At 48.4% G+C, this 19,774-nt stretch overlaps 1 protein-coding gene across 4 annotated transcripts in view; it reads left to right on the plus strand.

Annotated features, from left to right (window-relative positions):
• Positions 1–19,774, plus strand: part of msi2a (musashi RNA-binding protein 2a) — a 279,469-nt gene that overhangs the window by 251,609 nt on the left and 8,086 nt on the right. For 3 of the 4 annotated variants that reach the window (XM_066651193.1, XM_066651194.1, XM_066651195.1), the window contains 2 exons: positions 14,208–14,387; positions 18,716–18,870. In XM_066651193.1, the coding sequence (XP_066507290.1) occupies positions 14,208–14,387; positions 18,716–18,870 (335 nt within the window). The remainder of the gene's footprint in view (positions 1–14,207; positions 14,388–18,715; positions 18,871–19,774) is intronic. The other variant, XM_066651196.1, reaches the window with a different exon arrangement.

A 19,774-nucleotide genomic window follows, 5' to 3' on the forward strand; every position in this document is an offset into this window, starting at 1 on the left:
CTCCATGAATATTTCACATTATTTTAGTTACTGACAGATATAAGTATGAATTAAAGTGAAAATAGCTGCTTAATTTGCTTTAAAACTGACAATTGTATTAAATTGACGGAAAAACCCGAGCTCGCTACGAACCGTGACGTCACTGGTGGACAACAGCTGAACAACGCCGCGGTAAAACACCGTTATGACCGACTGTTATGACAGTATCTAGCTAAATAACCAACATTATTCACGACAATAGCCTAGCAATAAGCTAAACTCAAATGTAGAGGTACCGTTATTCTTGTAAATGTGATCGAAGTCGAACTCGAATTCATCCGACACTATAAACCTCCGTAATGCAGCTACGTAGCCGAGTATAATCTGAGACACCGAGTTTAGCGAGTCAAGCTAACGTTAACTAACACCAACTAAAACAGGCGAAGTGAGTGTCCTTACCCTGTTTACCTCCATGTTACAGAGGCTCTTGAACACCTTTCGTTGGTGTCCTTACATGCCCATAGTGTTGGAAAAGCGCAAGTGAAATGAGCTACAGATAACGGAGTGAGCGGATGGTCCTTTCCAAAGTGCCGTTTAAAGTGGACAAATTTAGTCCATTTTCTGGATATTTTGGGATCTTTGGGCCATTTGTTCACAGATGTCCCACTGTACATTGAATGATTGCAGCCAAAAACAACACACCTTTTCGTCATTTTGCATTAAATTAAGTGCAGCTTCTAGAGTTGTTGTCCACCATCTACGTCACAGGCAAGACGCCTATTAGAGTTTCCCAACACTGTTGGGGGGGGGCAACGGTCTTTTAAACCTTATTCCTTCAATTAGTAAGAAATAACATGTTTTCTGACGATCAATAAACACAAGTTAGGAACTCAAACTCCACTGGATTTATTTGTTTAACACTTTCATATCGCTGATGCTTAGCCTTTAAACGCAGCTAAATTCCAACAAGAAACTTCTGACCAGGAAGCTGCCTTTAGTCAATTTTTGGCACTTTTCTAAACAACAGCTTTTGGGACTTGATACACGTTCCTTGTGATGTATCAGTTGTTTTTGAGCGACCGTAAACAACGCTCAACAGTGCCTCCTAGAGATCCCAATGTGTAAAATCACATCTTTGTGGCGTGAGTGCCACAATCCCACCAAACTCACCAAAGAAGGGCTGCTTGTTTGTGGGGACTCCTGAACAGTGCAATGCCCTGCATCCCAAACGTGCTATGCCTTGCCTCAGTGTGTGTGTGTGTATCCATGGAAAAATCACAAACAGCAGCCTACACACCAGAGTTAATGAGCCCCTCCCACAAATGATCCTGAATCCATTATTCGGGACAAGTGTGAAAGCATCCAAAGCCTGTCCGTCCGTATCTGGACCTCACAGAAAGGCAGAGGTGTGTTTTCCAAACAGGGGGCTGCACCACAGGCGGTGCACTGCCCTCTGGAGGCCTATCTCCCTCAGCACTCACAGCCTCCCCGCCAGTCTGCCTAACCGGCCCGACAAGTGAGTGCGTGGGTCCAACTGCCGCGCTGGCACGCAACCTGGTAGTCGCCCCCTCCCGCTGCTTCTCTCTGAGTCTGTCCACTGAGAAATGTCCTCTGGCTCACACTCCCTCGCTCTCAGAGGAATGCACGTGTCTCTACGGGGATCGGCTGGATGTTTTTCCCCCTCCTCTCAGACGCTACCCCTCAAGGTCTTTTCTCCATATCGATCTTCACCTCCAGCTCATTAAAACAGCGGATGGCTCACTTTTCCTTTACCCCCCACTTCTGTTTTTTCTCTCTCTCTCGCTCTTTTTTTTTTGCTTACCTTTTCACCAGGGTGTGTTTGAATCCGTTATTTGCCTTCCCCGCTCCCTCTCTATCTCTCCCTTGCGGTTTGCCGCTTGTTGGGAAGATGCTAACAGAACGGCGCTCCACGATGCCCCTCGTCAGCAGAAGAGTGTGTAGTTCGAGGCAAGCCAGCTGTCCCTCGCTGCTCAATAAGTGTATTGTGCTGAAGGTTAACATCGCCCTCAGCTTTCTCTTGAATAAGCAGTTCTCTGGCAGGGCTTTTTCAATGGCCAATCACCGCTGCATTTAACCTCGGTGTCCCACCAAACTGCGAGCACCGGCGCTTTTGCACAGGTTTCGCTGAAAGCACATTACCAGGCGGAGGGGTGGCAACAGCTCTGTTTCTGCTAATGAGACCGGAGACAAATGTCCTGCTGTAATTATACCGTCTCCATCCAGACGACAACGTGGTTAGTCCCCCCTTTGCCGGAGAGGCCGGCCTTCCTCGTAGCCTGGCCTGGAAGTGGGCCAACATTACACTCATGTTTGTGTCCTGTGTGCAAACACTCAGCTCCTGGTCCCTCTCCGTCCTCTTCCTCGTCGTCTTCCTCTGCCTCTAACTGCCTGACGCTCCAGGCCACATTATCAAGATGAAACGAGGAGGAGGAGGAGGTCGTATGAAGCCCTGTTTGGCTCTGATGAGGCCTGGAGCTGCATGAACATGGACAGAGTTGCTCTCATTTGGCTGAGTGCTTCCCATTATCTGGAGATCATTATCCATTTTGTCCCAACGAGCTCTGCCATCCTCGACAGAGGGCTGTGCTGACCCCAGCTGCTGTGGAAAGATTAGAATCATAGTTCAGCAAAAATTGCAATTATATACAGTGTTCTCTTTACCGGAATATAGCCTTATATCCCTCTACACCGCGGTCTGAGAGATGGACAAGGTCCAGGCCAAATCTGAGCTTCAGCTACTGCTCGTTTTAGACGGCTGTGGGCTTTTTTGTTTGCTATATCGATAGAACAGGACAAAAAAAAGGGCGTGCGGTAAGTTGTCAGTAGCAATGTGAGCTACTCTTTTGGTGGGTAGTTAAAGCAACACTAGGTCGTATTTTACCTTAAAATAACAGCTGCCAAATCATTGTGATGCTCCACTGACTGCCACTTCAGGCTCAGCACTTATTCAGTTCAGGGTGGAGGTGGCCTACCCCCAGGACCCTGGAGCTGTGTGACAGTGACACTGCCTGCTGTGCGCACTTCAGGAACTACACTATGGAAACAAATCTTACCTAGTGTTCCTTTAAAGGCTGGATAAAATTTGCAGTGGATATTAGTTGATTTATGAATGTAATCAAAAGCGCTTACAGAGGGCCACAAAACACACACACACACACACAAAAATAAGACAAATACATCCTGGAGTTGCAGCACGAAGGGCCCAGGTGGGAGAGGAGTAGCAAATGCTAATATGCTAATGCTAAAGCAGTCACACTTACAGAGGTCCACAAAACACACACACACAGAAAAACATAGGTAGGAGAGGAGTAGCAAATGCTAATGCTAAAGGCTAATGCTAAAGCAGTCACTCTTACAGAGGTCCACAAAACACACACACACACACACAAAAAACATCAAGACAAATACATCCTGGAGTTGCAGCACGAAGGGTCCAGGTGGGAGGGGAGTAGCAAATGCTAATGATAAATGCTAATGCTAAAGCAGTCACACTTACAGAGGTCCACAAAACACACACACACAAAAAATATATAGGTAGGAGTAGCAATGCTAATGCTAAAGGCTAATGCTAAAGCAGTGTGTAGAGTCATAGTGATTAAAGCCCACATTCCCCATCAGCATTTAATGATTTACAGTGTGGGACCAGCTGGTGTCCCCACAGTGTGAGTTTGTAAACAAGTCCTCACAACGTGATATATTCCTGGCACACACACACACACACACACACACACACTCTGTATATTTGCTTCCAAGTAAATATATAAAAACCCAATTTAGACACCAGACACGTCCTGGTTGGTGGCCTACATTTGCTTAAAGTTAACAATTGTGTAAACCATTTTCTTCCTCGGACTATTCCTTTAAACAGTTTTCCCGGCCCCCACAAGCACCCATCTATTGCCTCCCACAGACACACACTCTCACACACGCTAGTCATCCCAGCTGCTGCTCCAGCTCTTGCCAGCATGCAGCCGTGGAAGAGGACGGACCACCGCTCCGCCGTTCGGGGGGTGGCTCCACGTGACGCAGGCCCCCGTCGCAGGACGATAAATGTTACACATAAAGGTTAGAGAGTGGCCGCTGCTTCCCTTCTCCACCGTTCCAGGATGGACTCCTCGGCACAGCTGTGTTGGGCAGATGCTCGGAAAGGGCCTCTGGGAGGAACCATCCCGGGCTTCAAAGGGGGATACACACACTTCCGGTGCTCAGCTACGGACCACTTTTATCTCCCCACTCACAGAGCAAGGCGTGAGGTCTCTGAGAAAATCTCCCGTGCCGTACTTGTTTTTCCTTTTCACTTGTTAAGCCCGGACAACAGCAGACGGATTTGCTCCCAGAGTCATGGCATTCCGGGCATTCCGAGGCCACTGGAGGAGCGCAGGAAAGCCGCACGCACTGCGACGGAGAGCTGAGCAGAGGCTAGCGTTCTCAAGAATAAATCATCTGTTAAATTTCATTAGGCAAGGCTCTCTGAGCACAAAATGACAAGACATTAAATATGTATTATTTATGAAATGTCGGCACTCTCCGAAAGAGTGGTCTAGTGGTGTTAATTAGTCACCCGTTCAGTCAGAAAAGGGCCTGTTTTAAATGGAAAGTGAAAGCTAACTCCAGGCCTGTGCTGCGTTTTCAAAGGTGGAAATGAAGTAGCTAATTATAGCTGCTCTGAAATGCAAAGCTCATTTGGTGGGAGGCACATGACAGACTTATTGACATCCGCCCGGGATGTGCACTCGATGGCCACCGCTGAGGGGGGTAAAATCAGGACGTGTGTGTGTGTGTCACTGGATTAGGAACACCTACCTTGCAGCTGTAGTCCATTTGCATACTTTCTTTTCCCCCTTTCACCCTGCAGTGATCAGCACTAGTGGATCAGTCACAGCAGCTGCTGCTGGAATATATGTAGTAGAGGGTCCAGAGCCTACCTGGAATCATTTGGCACAAAGTGGGAATACACCGTTCATTTTATGGAGGTTTCCTATAGGGTTCTACTAACTTTACCCAACCTTAACCTTAAAATGGGCACCAACTGGTGGTCCCCACTAGACCAACCGTGTGTTTGTGTGTGCGAGAACAGGTTTTGGTCCCCACAATGTGATATATTTCTGGCACACACACACACACAATCTCGTATCAGTGCACTGTGGGGACATCACATAGACCTCAGTTCATTTTATGGAGGTTTCCTATAGGGTTCCACTAACTTTACCCTAACCTTAACTTTAAAATGGGCACCAACTGGTGGTCCCCACAAGACCAACCATGTGTTTGTGTGTGCGAGAACAGGTTTTGGTCGCCACAGTGTGATATATTCCTAATACACACACACAGTGCAGTGATCAGCACTAGTGGATCAGTCACAGCAGCTGCTGCTGGAGTAGATGTAGTAGTTCCCTAGGTGTTAATACTCCAGCGGTACGTCATCGCAGCAGTGGTGTCAGACTAATCCCAGACTTGACTCGACTTGCCGGCTCTGACGCACTCTTTAACAACTTCTCCCCATCAAATCAGCTCCAAAGTGGTAAAGTGGAGGCCTGTATTTTCTCATACATATGATAGGGTGATTGTTTGGGGTGTGTTTTTCCACTTCCCCCCTCTCTCCTTTAGCCTGGAGTGAGAGAAAAAAGCAGTACTTTGGAGGCAGTGGTTTGGAATTCCTCCTCGGAGGCAGTCATCTGGCAAAGTGGAAATGAGAGAGGAGCGTTTATCCACTCGAAGGGAGCCACTCTGGTGATGGCAAAGGGAGAGAGAGAGAGAATAGCAGTGATGTCGGGTGATGGCCGGCCCCCGTGGCCATCCCCCTCTTTGGGCGGTGGGCGAAAGGCAGGGAGAGTGAGTCGGTGGGGGGTGAGCTGGGGGGGTGGCGCGATAATTATCGGCAGAAATGAGGCTCGGTGAACGATTCGCGCTGCTGGACCCGCTGATCCGGTCGCCACGGCAACGCCGACCTACTCATTTGTTTTGTAGATGAGTAATTACATCCAATTAGACCGCAGGAGGAGAAAAAAAGGAAAAGGAATGGTGAAGAAGTGGTCTTTTGTTTCAGGCTGATAGCTAGAATATTAATAATTGGATGATCGGGGGGTGGAGGCGGAGGGAGATATGATCTGCAGGAGTGTGGGAGCTCATCCTGAACCGCGCTCCTCTCTCTCCAGACTCTCCCGAACATCCAGGTGGACGTCCTAACCGTTCAGCCGCCTTCTCACTTTCTCCCTCTGTCTCTCTCACATTCACCTGACGCGGGCTTGTACAATAGGAGGAGAATGTAGCGCACGTCTGAAGGACTTGGCTTTGTGAAGGAGCCCTTGCTATAGTCGCCAGGTGCTCCAGAGTCGGGTGTCAGATGGCTTCTGGAGTGCGCTTGTGCTTTCAGACTTTATTGTGTGAAGGTCACGTCCATACAAGAGTGTGTATAGTATAGCGCTGGAAGCATCCAGCCTTTTCTCCGCGGCTCTTATCCGGCGTCCTTGAGACGCCAGAGCTCCAAAGACTCGCAGGTTTTCACGTCTTTTCATCTGCTTCCATTTGAGTGGCACCTGACGTTTCACTCCTTAATGCGATGAGAAGAATGGAGGGAAAACTGTTGCATTCATTCCCTTTTATGACCTCATTTGTTTTGGAGTCACACACACACACACCAAATCTCGTATCAGTGCATTGTGGGGACATCACATAGACCGTTCATTTTGTGGAGGTTTCTTATAGGGTTCTACTATTCATTCATCTGTAACCCTTAACCAGTTCAGGTTCACGGTGCGTCCAGAGCCTACCTGGAATCATTTGGCGCAAAGTGGGAATACACCCTGGAGGGGGCAGGGTTCTACTAACTTTACCCAACCTTAACCTTAAAATGGGCACCAACTGGTGGTCCCCACAACACCAACTGTGTTTGTGTGTGTGAGAACAGGTTTTAGTCCCCACAATGTGATATATTTCTGGTACACACACACACACACACCAAATCTCGTATCAGTGCATTGTGGGGACATCACATAGACCTCCGTTCATTTTATGGAGGTTTCCTATAGGGTTCTACTAACTTTACCCTAACCTTAACCTTAAAATGGGCACCAACTGGTGGTCCCCACAAGACCAATCGTGTGTTTGTGAGGACAGGTCTTAGTCCCCACAATGTGATATATTCCTGGTACACACACACATACACACAAACAAAAACTCGTATCTGTGGATTGTGGGGACATTACATAGACTTTTCTAAAAGTACTACTAGGTTAATCCTAACCCTAACCTTGACCCTAATCTTAAAACAAATTCTTCAAATTCAAATCTAATTATTAAGAAAGGGAAGATCTGAAAGTGTGTGTAAACAGGTTTTGGTCCCCACAGTGTGATATATTCCTAGTACACACACACACACACAGATCGTAAGCTTTAATGCACAACACAAGCTGGCAGCTCCATTATTCCGAACACGGGGCTCCTGTGATATTGCAGGTTGTTGTATCGCTGATGCAGCGTGGCGCCAGATGTCCGCAGAGCTCTAACATCGCCATTCGATATTTGTTCATTAGCATGCCGCAAATTTGCCTTCCCAGTGTACAAATAACCGCCTTTCTCTCTTTTCCGCCGCCGCCGTTCCCAGAGGAAGCCGGCGACGCGCTCGGTCCCGCCGTGGAAACGCGCCGCGCAGTGGAACATGTGCTTTTCTGCATGAGATCAGAGGGAAACCATTATTTCTCTAACTTTGATGTGGAGGGAAAAAGGGGGAACAAAAAAAACAGCCTCTTTGACTCAATCGCACTCTTGTTTCTCACCTTTGCTCAAAGTAAATCATTTGTATGCGCTGAAAAGAAAATTAGCGGGGGAAGATAATCAAGAGATTGCCGCGCTCCCAGATGGTGTCTTTTCGTGCTCCTGCCGTTCGCTGAAGAGCCACTTTCTCTCTTTCTTCTTCTTCCCCCTCCACCCCCCGCACCACCACCACTACCCCATTTTTATTCATATCCTTTTACACTGATGGCACTATCATTAGAGGCAATCTACCTGAACAATAAAAGTCATTTTGCCTGCCTTTATTAGATAAGACCTTCCCGGCTGCGAGACGACGGCAGCTGAGGGCTAATTGTCCGTGTCAGAGCAAACAAAGCCGCCATGTGTATTTGTTGTGCGCCGCCGATGTCGTCTTTGTGTCCCGTCGCTTCCCTCCCGCTATCGCCCCCCGATCCGCCGCCTCGCGCAGATTGCAACAGGAAGCCGCCATTGTGGGCCGCTGGCAGGGCCCGAGGCTCTTGGATGGGGTTTTGGGGGTGGTAGGGGGTGCAGGAGGGGATCGAGGGGGTGAGGGGGTTCGTTCCCTAACCCCTTCCCTCCTCATCCGTTTAACTAATGGAGGAGATTGTGGCGAAGCCTTTTGTAAAGGTCGGCGCTTGTTTGTTATTAAAGATTGTAATTAGAAAGAGGAGAGGAAGCCGGGGAAGCTTGTCTAATTAGCGAGGAGCACGGAACCCACTTTGAAACTCAAGGGCGAGGGGCTATTTGCATGCACGTTGAAAGTGGATTAAATAGAAGGGGAAAAAAAAATCTCTCTCACGCACACGTTCCCCTTTTTACTTTCTTTTTTAATGTTTGGTCGCGCAATTAAAGCTCAGCTGAAAGGATGGATATTTACCGTGAAAGTCGGGACGTTTCCAGAGCCAGCGCAGGGGGGGAGAAGGGGAAGGGGAGTCCGCTGAGCTTTGTTCCCTGCGGTGTTTCCCACTGGAGTCGCTGAGACGCTCCTCGTTCCTCGTGTCCTCCTGAAGGTGGCCCGGCTCGACCCCGGCCTCTTTTTTATCAACAACGAGCAACGAGAAGTTTCCGAATAACCACTGTAATTTAAAGGGGAAAATATTGTGAAAATATCCCTCGTTCTTTTGCACATAATTTAGGGATCCGGAGCCCACCAACCCACACACTGTGAAACAACACCACCTACTCATTCTTGTGTAGGCGTCGGGGGTTTAAAGAGTCGTTCTGATTTCGGCTGCATCTCACGTAGAGTCCCGCCTCTTCGTCTGAGCCTCTCCAATCACAGAGCTGGATTTAGACGAGGATAAACACGGCAAAACAGAGCACTTAGTAAAAACATAGACAAGGAAAACAGAGCGAAAACAGATAAAAAACAAGAGCTTCTGCTCCTTGATCCTCACTGTTGTGCACTCAGGGTCAGGGTGAACAGCGAGTGGCTCATTATCACTGAAAGGAACTGGCGCTGGAACAGTGCGGTCGGGGGGGAGGACACCGCTGCGGGGTTGGATCCTTGTTGGACCCAGACCTGTGTTCACCTGTAAAGAAGGGGTCGATTACGTCTCATTTAAAGCACTTCGTGGCAGGTTTTGTGTACATTCCACAACAAATGGACCAAGAATGATCTAAAATTACTCACAAAAACAGCCCGGTAGTAACAGATTTTAAACGCCATGCTGTCTTTCTCCAGAAGGGTTGCCGTCTCTGAGACGTGAGGGATTTTATGTGACAGTGATGATAGTGTTCTGTCCCATCAGATATTATCAAGGTGTCAACTCATATACAGTGGGTGCTCATTGAATGGAGGGCTTTGAAGTGTGCTATGGAGCTGCTGGGAGCCTCTGCGTTTGGGTGGAGGAGGAGGAGGAGGCTGTGGGCAGTGACGGTGTTGTAAGGACATGCAGCTGTGCAGCACTGAGCGGATGAGTGTGTGTGTGTGTGTGTGAGAGAGAGAGAGAGAACATGCCAGCTGCCTGATGCACGTGATAGGGACGCAGAGACAGACAGTGGGACGAGGCGTGTAGGCTCTGTGTGTGTGTGTGCAGGTGCGGACGTGGTGAGTCAGCAGCAGGAGCCGCAGTGGGCAGTGCAGTCTGAAGCTGCTGCAGCCCTATCAGAGATGAGTCATTAGGGGAGCAGGACCGTCTCCCTGCCCCCTGCCTGCTGCAGGTTTAGGGACTGAGTGTCACTCAGTGGCGCAGTGGGAGAACCAGAGGCAATGCGGAACAGCTCGGTAGGGTCGCTAACTCAAACCCAGGAGTCTCTGTACCCTGGCTGAGTACCTGGGTCCGTTCCCATGGCACAAAAGGACCTCACTGCCCACTGAAAAAGTGCCTATGAAAAGTGTTAGGAGCTCAGTACAGTTCCGTCTGAGAACGCCAGTGTGTCTGGGTTCAGGAACAAAACTGTGTTGTGTAAAAATAACAGAGAGAGAGAAGATTCATTATCACTAGCAGATTAATGAGACAAAACTGTATTTTTTTTATTAATAGATCTTCGCTTTTCTGAGAAATATGTATCTCAGTGTATTTTTCGTTTATTACATCATTTGAACACAGCAGGTGTCCTTCACATTGAGGGAAAATTACACGATGAATGGACCAATAGAAATGCTCCAAATATTACTACAATGGCTTCCACTGAAATAGAAGCTACTATTTTGGAGATACATGTTTTTCATTGGGGGGACGGCACGGTGGAGCAGCAGGTAGTGTCTCTGTCACCGCTCCAGGGACCTGGAGGTTGTGGGTTCGAGTCCTACTCCGGGTGACTGTCTGTGAGGAGTGTGGTGTGTTCTCCCTGTGTCTGCGTGGGTTTCCTCCAGGTGACTGTCTGTGAGGAGTGTGGTGTGTTCTCCCTGTGTCTGCGTGGGTTTCCTCCAGGTGACTGTCTGTGAGGAGTGTGGTGTGTTCTCCCTGTGTCTGCGTGGGTTTCCTCTGGGTGACTGTCTGTGAGGAGTGTGGTGTGTTCTCCCTGTGTCTGCGTGGGTTTCCTCCGGGTGACTGTCTGTGAGGAGTGTGGCGTGTTCTACCTGTGTCTGCGTGGGTTTCCTCCGGGTGACTGTCTGTGAGGAGTGTGGTGTGTTCTCCCTGTGTCTGCGTGGGTTTCCTCCGGGTGACTGTCTGTGAGGAGTGTGGCGTGTTCTACCTGTGTCTGCGTGGGTTTCCTCTGGGTGACTGTCTGTGAGGAGTGTGGTGTGTTCTCCCTGTGTCTGCGTGGGTTTCCTCCAGGTGACTGTCTGTGAGGAGTGTGGCATGTTCTACCTGTGTCTGCGTGGGTTTCCTCTGGGTGACTGTCTGTGAGGAGTGTGGTGTGTTCTCCCTGTGTCTGTGTGGGTTTCCTCCGGGTGACTGTCTGTGAGGAGTGTGGCGTGTTCTACCTGTGTCTGCGTGGGTTTCCTCCGGGTGACTGTCTGTGAGGAGTGTGGTGTGTTCTCTCTGTGTCTGCGTGGGTTTCCTCCGGGTGACTGTCTGTGAGGAGTGTGGTGTGTTCTCTCTGTGTCTGTGTGGGTTTCCTCCGGGTGACTGTCTGTGAGGAGTGTGGTGTGTTCTCCCTGTGTCTGTGTGGGTTTCCTCCGGGTGACTGTCTGTGAGGGGTGTGGTGTGTTCTCCCTGTGTCTGCGTGGGTTTCCTCCGGGTGACTGTCTGTGAGGAGTGTGGTGTGTTCTCTCTGTGTCTGCGTGGGTTTCCTCCGGGTGCTCGGGGTTCCTCCCACGCTCCAAAAACACACGTTGGTAGGTGGATTGGTGACTCAAAAGTGTCTGTAGGTGTGAATGAATGTGTGAGTGTGTGTGTTGCCCTGTGAAAAACTGGCACCCCCTCCAGGGTGTATTCCTGCCTTGCGCCCAATGATTCCAAGTAGGCTCTGGACCCACCGCGACCCTGAACTGGATAAGGGTTACAGACAATGAATGAATGTTTTTCATTGGAGAGCTACAATATTTATTCATCATTTATTTTATTTATTCTATTTTAGACCACTTCCTGAAATGACTGTGACTCCTCTGAAATAAGCACCTGGTTTTTTCAGGTGATGTAAATGTAATGTAGCGATGATAGTGCTGTTTGCTCTCAGAAAGAAACTTGTAAAAAATCCTTTTTTAATAAGTTTCTCTCTCTCTCTCTCTCTCTGTTGTAAAGTCACAAGTCAAATGTTGAATGAAGCTCTTCCCGTGAGTAGACTCGTGTCCAGACTCGTGTTGGCTGGAGAGTATATTTAGAGACACCTCAGGATTAAGCGTAAACAGCGAGGGAACAGTTTGAGGCGTGTGTAATGTTTACATGCTGTTCTTCAGTTCTGTCTCTTGTATTCATGTCACCCAGCCAGTTCTTCCAAGGCCTTAAAGGGAGATGTAAATAAAAGCGTCTTGAGTGCGGCTTTGTCCGATTTGCCGAGCTATACGTTCCAGTAAGTAGGCAGCACGGGCACGGTGCCATCCTGCCAGCCGCTTACCGTAATTCGAGGCGGGCTTGCTGCCCGAGCCGCTGAGGATGGATGGGGAAGGTGCAGCGGCGCTGGTGTAGGACCCGTTCCGCCCGCTAGATTGCACTTGGCAGTTGCTGACAGTATAATCAGAGCTGGCTAGGTGAGGCCAGGCCGAGGGCCTTCTCTTTTTGCTTAGGGACCCACATGAAAAACAAATACGCCCTGGGGGGCCCCGGAGATGAAAGGCCAGCGCTGCCAATCTCGCTCCTGCCTTGAGTGGATTAACTCCAGCGCTGGAAAGAGGTACAAGAGGCACCAGTGGTTTTTAATAGGCCTCTTTTATACAAGCGGCGTGCCTCAGATTATGGGGGACGAGCTATAAATGTCTGCGTGGCTCGCGCCAGTCAATGACACTTTCTGAAGCGTTGCTAATCTGCCATCTGGGTGAAAGGAAGGTGTTTTTTCTGAGTTCGGGCCAAGACGCAAACGAGGCCCAGCGCTTTGTGCTGTGGATCCTCCTTAATGTTTATGCCCAGTAAACATGAATGTGGCCCGGCTCGGATTGTGCGCGCCACCAAACGCAAGGCCCTGGGTGCTTAGCCGCACGTCTGAGAACAGAGGGGTGCGAAATCAATGGCCTATCGATGTCTTGCGTGAATTCAACTTCTTCATTCTTGAGGAGGCAAGGACTGAAGAGAGTTTACTGCGTGAACAAAGGCCAATTGTGCTCCGAGACGTGCTGCATCTCCCCGATCCCTGAATGTTAACGTGAGGTCGGTTCGCTCAGTCTGAGTTAGCGTCTCAGCCAGGGTCCTCCTAGGCTGGCTGTAGCTCTCACTTTAATCTGCAGTGGCAGGTGGCCCATGGGCTCTTCTCTCGCACCCACTACAGCACCAGTCAAAAGTTTACACTCACCTGCGCGAGGCGAGGTTACAGCGACCGCTTCTAAACCACAAGACGGCACGCACCTGTGGAATTAGACTGTGTTAAACCAGTTCTGTAAAGTGGCCTACCCTCAAGCTTCAATACCAGGGACGTTTAAAAAAACATATATCAATTGATATTTTTTATAAACAAATGAACATCTAAGGCATAACCTGTTTTAAAAGTTTCATTAAAACTTTATTGGAACCCTGTACTTACAAAACTTTATATACCCACTGCACCATCACTGGACTAGGAACACCTTCCTTGTCTCTACCCTCACTGCCCATTTTACAGCTCCACTGACCATACAGGAGCACTTTGTAGTTCTACAACTGCAGTCCTCCTTATCCCCATTTCTCCCTGCTCTTCAATGATCAGGACCCCTGATTCTCGGTGCTCGTGGTGTGTGTAAGTGTGTGTTGTGCTGGTACGAGTGGATCAGACACAGCAGCGCTGGACTGAGAACAGTCCGCCAATCCAAAAAGAGGAGGACAAAAATAGAGGACAAAGAGTGTAACAACTGATGAGCACGTGCATATACGCGACTATACCCACACACACAGAGCACCCGGAGGAAACCCATGCAGACACAGGGAGAACAGGCCAAGCTCCTTAAAGATCACCACTGGGCTCTTCATAGTTGCTCATAAATTATTATTATTATTATTATAAACATAAAATAAGAGTGTGTGACTGTGTAATGTCAGGTTATAATATTATGAGGTGTTATGAACATACTACATGCTATGCATTGAGTGTAAATACGTACATATTTTATGGCATGTTTCTGCATCATATACCTCCATTATACCCTATGACTACAGGACTACTTTTGACTGGTACTGTACCCCCACCCCCGTCACCCCCTCGCTCCTATAGTCTAGACAGGACAGAGGTCGTGTCAGCCACAGAGCGTGTAGCCGCCTTCAGCCACTCTCACCAGCACCATGCACTAACACACGCCTTGCCTACATGACTGTGTACCATGAAAGAGTTTGTCCCCAAAATGATGGCGTCCCACCCCTCCTTCCCCTCCTCCTTAACCCCTCCCCATCCCTTCTCCTCCTCCACTCCTCCCCCTTCCCTCACCCCTGTACTGTATCTCCCAGGCTTCCCCGATTATGGGTTTTATTCCGCGCCCAGTGACCAGCGGGGGGCGCCCTGCTCCTTTGCGGACTATGGCTCCCTGGGGCCCCAGGCGGCTCAGATGCTGCAAAGCGAGCACGCCACGTCCGCCTGCAACTCGCCCCTGCAGCACCTGCACAGCCCGGATCAGTTTAAAAGCCCAGGTTTGTATGGCGCGTTTTTTTCATATCCTAGACCATTTTGTTTGTTTGTTTGTTAGTTTTCTTTGCTTTTGTTTGGTTTTGGTTTGTCTCCCTTCGATCACACACTGACGCATTTAGCCGAGAGACACGCCTCGTTTGTACGAACGAGAGAGAGGTTTTACCAAACGTGATAGAAACAAACACCTGCCTGAGACGCACTGCATGTGGGTTTTTATTTATTTATTCATTAATTAGTTTTGTCATTTCTCTCTTCACGGAGGCAGAGGCCCTCCCTTTGTGTGTGTGTGTGTGTATGTGTAGATATTAAATTAGCTTTGATAGTTTGGCACGAAGACATCTTCCCAAGTGCCCTCTAGATGCATGTACAAAGCACCAAGCATGAAGAGAACGTGGCCAGAATGGTGGCTACTGCTCGCTCAGTCACATTCCCCCACCCCCGTACCATCATCATAAGCACGTACTTATAGGTCTTTATGCAAGGAGTACTTCTAGGAACCTGCTATGCCAAGTGTTGCTGATTCCAGACTTGACTACATACCTTCAAACTAGTCTAACCTTCTCAGTCTTAGTGTAATTAGTCTCTATATGATATTCACACCAGCTCTGGATTCATATTATAGAGTATTTTATATGGAGCACAAATTCGCAGTATGAAAGCAAGATAAATCCCTTGCTGTCACCTCGGGTTGCGCGTTAAGTCAACGCTCGCGACACTTCTCTTTGGAAGGAGCATCCTCACGGTGTTACGTCTGGCTGTGTTTGGTGTAAACTGTGGTTGACGTTGGATGACATGCTGCACTCCACTTGCTTTGCGTAAGTTGGATAAATGGATGCTTCCCAGAAAGCTAATGCAGCTGACACTATCCAAAATACATGCCCTCTACTTGGAATGCATCATTAGCCTCGTTAAGGTCTCAAACTCTGAAACACACTGGATTTAAAAGAAGCAATCGGTTGTTTTTAACATCAGAATATGAATGTGATTATATGTTATTAAGCGTTTATTGTGTGTAACGTATAACTGTAATTCAAAATTCACACATTCTCCAGCTCCGTTGTCTTTTTATTCAACAAAAATAACATCAAGGAAACAAATGCAATCAATTAATGGCGATTATGTGTTATACGTAAACACTGTACACATATTAAATATGGTTTGGTATCTCTGACTGAACCTCACGTGGTCTCTAACCGACACTGAATATAGCTTTAGTACCGAATCTCTGACACATCCAGCTCAAAAAGTCTACTCTCCCTTTAAATATTAACAACCTAAGTGTTCTGATATCACCCAGGATGTCTTCTTTTTTTGGGCCTACAGCTGTGAAATCTCACCGGACGCCTAAGTGAGTTTGATGCAGGCAGCATCGGTGAGATTCTAGTTGCAGTGTCATTAACGGTGAATATGACCCTGCTCTCTCTCTCTCTCTCCCTGAACCCCCCCAGTGCAGTTATGGCTGGTCAAGCCTCATTGGCAAGCCATTTTCAGAGGCGCCCTCCTTGGGCCTTCTTCAGCTCTGCATTGTCCATGGCGTTCACGAGCTCTAAAGCATGATGACGCGCCACCGCCGTCTTGCATGGTGTCGCCCGCCTTTAGCGGGGTCCTAATGGCAGCGGCCGATGCGGCTCCAGCCAGGTGTTGTGAGGGCTGCCAGGCGCTCCGCCTCGGCTCACCTCACCCGTCCTGCCTCATTTGCTTTGGCAGGCGACAAGGAGAGACATCTTAGCGCCCGTGCTTTACACTGCAGATTACACAGATCTCTCAGTTTGGACCCAGGCCCGGCCTGTGCAGATTTCGGCTCGAATGGCTCCCCGCAGAGCGAAGGCCCGGGCTGTGTACAGTACGATCACCGACATGGCTATGTTCCCCAATTACTGTGGTCTCAGCATAGGACGAGCCTGGCCAGAGCTGTTTATTTTTATTTTTTTGACGTACAGCCACACTGCCGTTGAACCTTTGGGAGTTCTGCCCGGTTTTGCGCAGCGTATCTGTCCTGTGCTGCTGGCAGAGATCGTGTTGTTCTCTGCTCTCTTGTGTTTAAGCTGCAGTCTTTTCTCACCCTGTTCTGCTGCCTTTTTTCTTTTTTTACCGCCAGCCTTTATCAGCTTGACATAAATAATACTTCACCCCCGCTGCCCCCCCAACAGAAGCTTCCGAGGCTGAAATGCGCATTTCTGTCTTAGTCTTTGCAATATATGACAGTAATACTGCTTTCAGTATAGGTTGAGAACACTGAGAGATAAAGTTCTATTGGATTAAGGCGATACTTGATATGAGGTCCTGTCAAACTGTCTCCTGTATCTCGGTTGCTGGGGCAACGCAGACATAATCGATGCATTGTGGGTCTTTTAGGGGTCATATCAAAGCACTTTATCGCATGACAGCAGAGATTCTGTGTCTGGGTGCCTGGGCGTACGCGTGTGTACTGGCGTGAGAATTACATTATAATCCCCCCCCCCTCCCCTCTCCTCCCGCCCCTGATAAAAAAGAAGTAGGTACGAAAATAAATAAATAAACCGCCTGCAAATAAATAATGGGTGAGGACAAATACCTGGCTGGAGCTCGGAGAACAGAACGGCTCCTCTCCCCCCCCCCCCCCCCCCCCCCCCGGTGTAGCACTTCCACTCTGTCATCCCGCGGAAAGAGACAAAAGGGTCTCGTAATTTAAAGCCCATACTCTGAGCACCGTGCAGGACACATGAGTCACCTGCACCTTAAAAAAAGCCTGCTGTGTAATCCATTGGCCCGCTAGTTTAATTAGCATGGGTGCCGCTAAGCTACCAGTCAAAGCCAATAAGTGTAACTCATGTTTGCCTATTAAAGTTAATAGCAGGAGCAGTCTAGCCCCGGGGTTTAAGTTGAAACATAAATCCTTTTGCTGCTCTCTCACACACAGAGTGAGAGAGAGAGAGAGAGAGGTAGAGCCCTGCACTTTGCCTCAACAGAATCCACCAATTACAGGAAATGAGGATTACTGTTGAAACTGAAAATGGCTGTAATTGCTTAATAAGGAGGCCTATTAGGAAATGTGCTGTTCTGATAAGGCCAGTGAGGCTGCTCCTGAGGAAGGCCAGGAATTAAACACTGTACACCAGTCTCTCTCAACACTGAAAAGGCCAGAGAGCCAGTTTTAACTGAAGAATCTGTTCATCTGTTTATGCCCCGCCCACAATTTCACTGTTTCCTGGACAAGCTTTATGACACGTTTGTGGGCGGAGCATCAGTCAACTGTGTCTCAAAAGCAGCAGGTCGTGTAAAGACAATGTGTGTGTGTGTGTGTGCATTTTCAGTGCCACTTTAAACTACCTCTACGTCCACGTTTCCACTTTGACGTGACAAAGTCGCTGCACTTTTGGACCGATTTGATACGGAAACGTCCACAGCGGCCCATGACTCACGAGTGTCACTGTTGCATATTAGTCATAGCATTGATGTCTCACGCTGGGCTTTTGATGGTGGAAATGGAGGCTTATTACTCTGTGCAGTGGGATAAATGAGGAACTACAGCATACGTGGTGTGATGGGGACACACTGTGCTGCCTGTTTTATTTATACATTGCTGGGAGAGTGTTGGTTGGATTGCGTGGATCCGCGGCGTTTGCGGCTCACGTTGTCTCACAGATTTCACCCCTTCGTTCTGTGTGCTTTTGAGTCGGAACAAAGCAGAGGAGGAACCTACAGGATCTTTGCTTGTCCCCGAATCGACGCAAAGGTTCGGGGCCAGGCCACAAAGTAATCGAATCTAACACCGCCACCTAAAAAACACCTGTTCTAGTCTAAGCAGTGGGCAGCTCATGCATTTGTGACTGACTGCATGTTGGTTTGCTGCATGTTGATCATTCTCGTGCATGGATTCCTCGAGCTATTATCCCCTACGACGTGTTGCAACGCACAGCACACTTGAGAATATGATGTTGGCTAATCGCCTTTGGTGTCCCTCGCTACTTATAAGAAATAAGGATAATAAAGATGCTGCTCTAATGCAAGTTTAATGACACTCTTCACAGAGTCCACAATATAATCGTGAAAGCTGTAGCTATTAGCAATTAGAGTGCGAAAATGGAATAGCGTTCCTAGTAATTAGTCAGCATTTCAGTGCCAGTCTCTTCGCTGGCGTGGCTTTTATTATTTGGCTCTACAGTTCCCAGTCCTTCAATATTTGGAAAATTAATATAGACTCGTCCAATATCATATTCTCTCCCATATATTGTGTTCCTGTCAATCTCCAGGCAGTTTAAATCTGTTCTCCAATCATTGCACGTCTTGCTTGACACGACCCTAAGGATTTCCAGTTCATTTGTGTGTGTGTGTGTGTGTGTGTTCATAGGCACTAACCCACCTCGGCCCGGAGGCTTCCCTGGTGCCAACAGTCCGGGGCCTGTAGCTGATTTGTATGGCCCGACCAGTCAGGACTCAGCTGTGGGGAACTACATCAGCGCTGCTAGCCCCCAGCCTGGCTCTGGCTTCAGCCACGGCATTGCTGTGAGTATCACCTCCCCATCACCGGCACACACCACTACATCACACCTTTCTCTTAAAGCAGCAGGGGGAGAGTCCTTTTTTATATCATTTATTTCTCAGTCTTTTGCCCAGGAGTCATTTTACTCTGCAGTCATTTCCCTTTTAACAAGCCACCAGACAGTGGGGGATATTCATCTTCACATATATCCACAGTTTATATTAATATCACATTTACTCTCCTCTCCCACACACAATCCAGAGCTTCTGGAGTCCGGCGTGGAACGACCCGCGTCCACCTTAACGGGTCTGGTTCGTTACCACGGTAGCTAACGCAGCGGCTGTTATTTATTCATGATTTTATTCAAAATCCACTATTTCCTTTCCCCAAGCTACACTGTGTTTTTCGTATTGAACACTAGAATCGTTGGCTTTGTAAAACACAAATTCAAATCTACAACCATTACGCCATCAAAGGAATATTTTACTAAAGCTGTTGCTACAGATGCAACAGGCAGAGATTACGTTGAAAAGACCTTTAATGAATAGCCATGAGATTCATCTGTATAAAGAGTACAGGACCTAGAGGAGTGTGTTTATGTCTGTGTTCCTCACTCCGTTTCATCCTCTCTTCTGTTCCCGTGCAGATCTGATTACATCTGATTCACATCTGAGGAGTTTGGGTTTGATTGTGTGTCACTTCTGTGTGACTCACTTAAAGGCAGGCGCTTTATTGTCAATGCGGCAATTTAGAGAAGAGGGCCTCAATCGGACTGTAAGCAGAATTAGTGCCGCTCTACGCATGCGGAGAGAAAAAAAAAAAAACACTCGCGCTGATGAATCAAGAGTTTGGGAGTGGGAGGGGAGAGGGTCGTCACAAACAAGTTGGCAGAAGAAGAAGAAGAAAAAACACAGGCTCGTATGATTG

The sequence above is a fragment of the Hoplias malabaricus genome, chromosome 18 (genome assembly GCF_029633855.1).
Source record: "Hoplias malabaricus isolate fHopMal1 chromosome 18, fHopMal1.hap1, whole genome shotgun sequence".
In the NCBI taxonomy this organism is placed as follows: domain Eukaryota; kingdom Metazoa; phylum Chordata; class Actinopteri; order Characiformes; family Erythrinidae; genus Hoplias; species Hoplias malabaricus.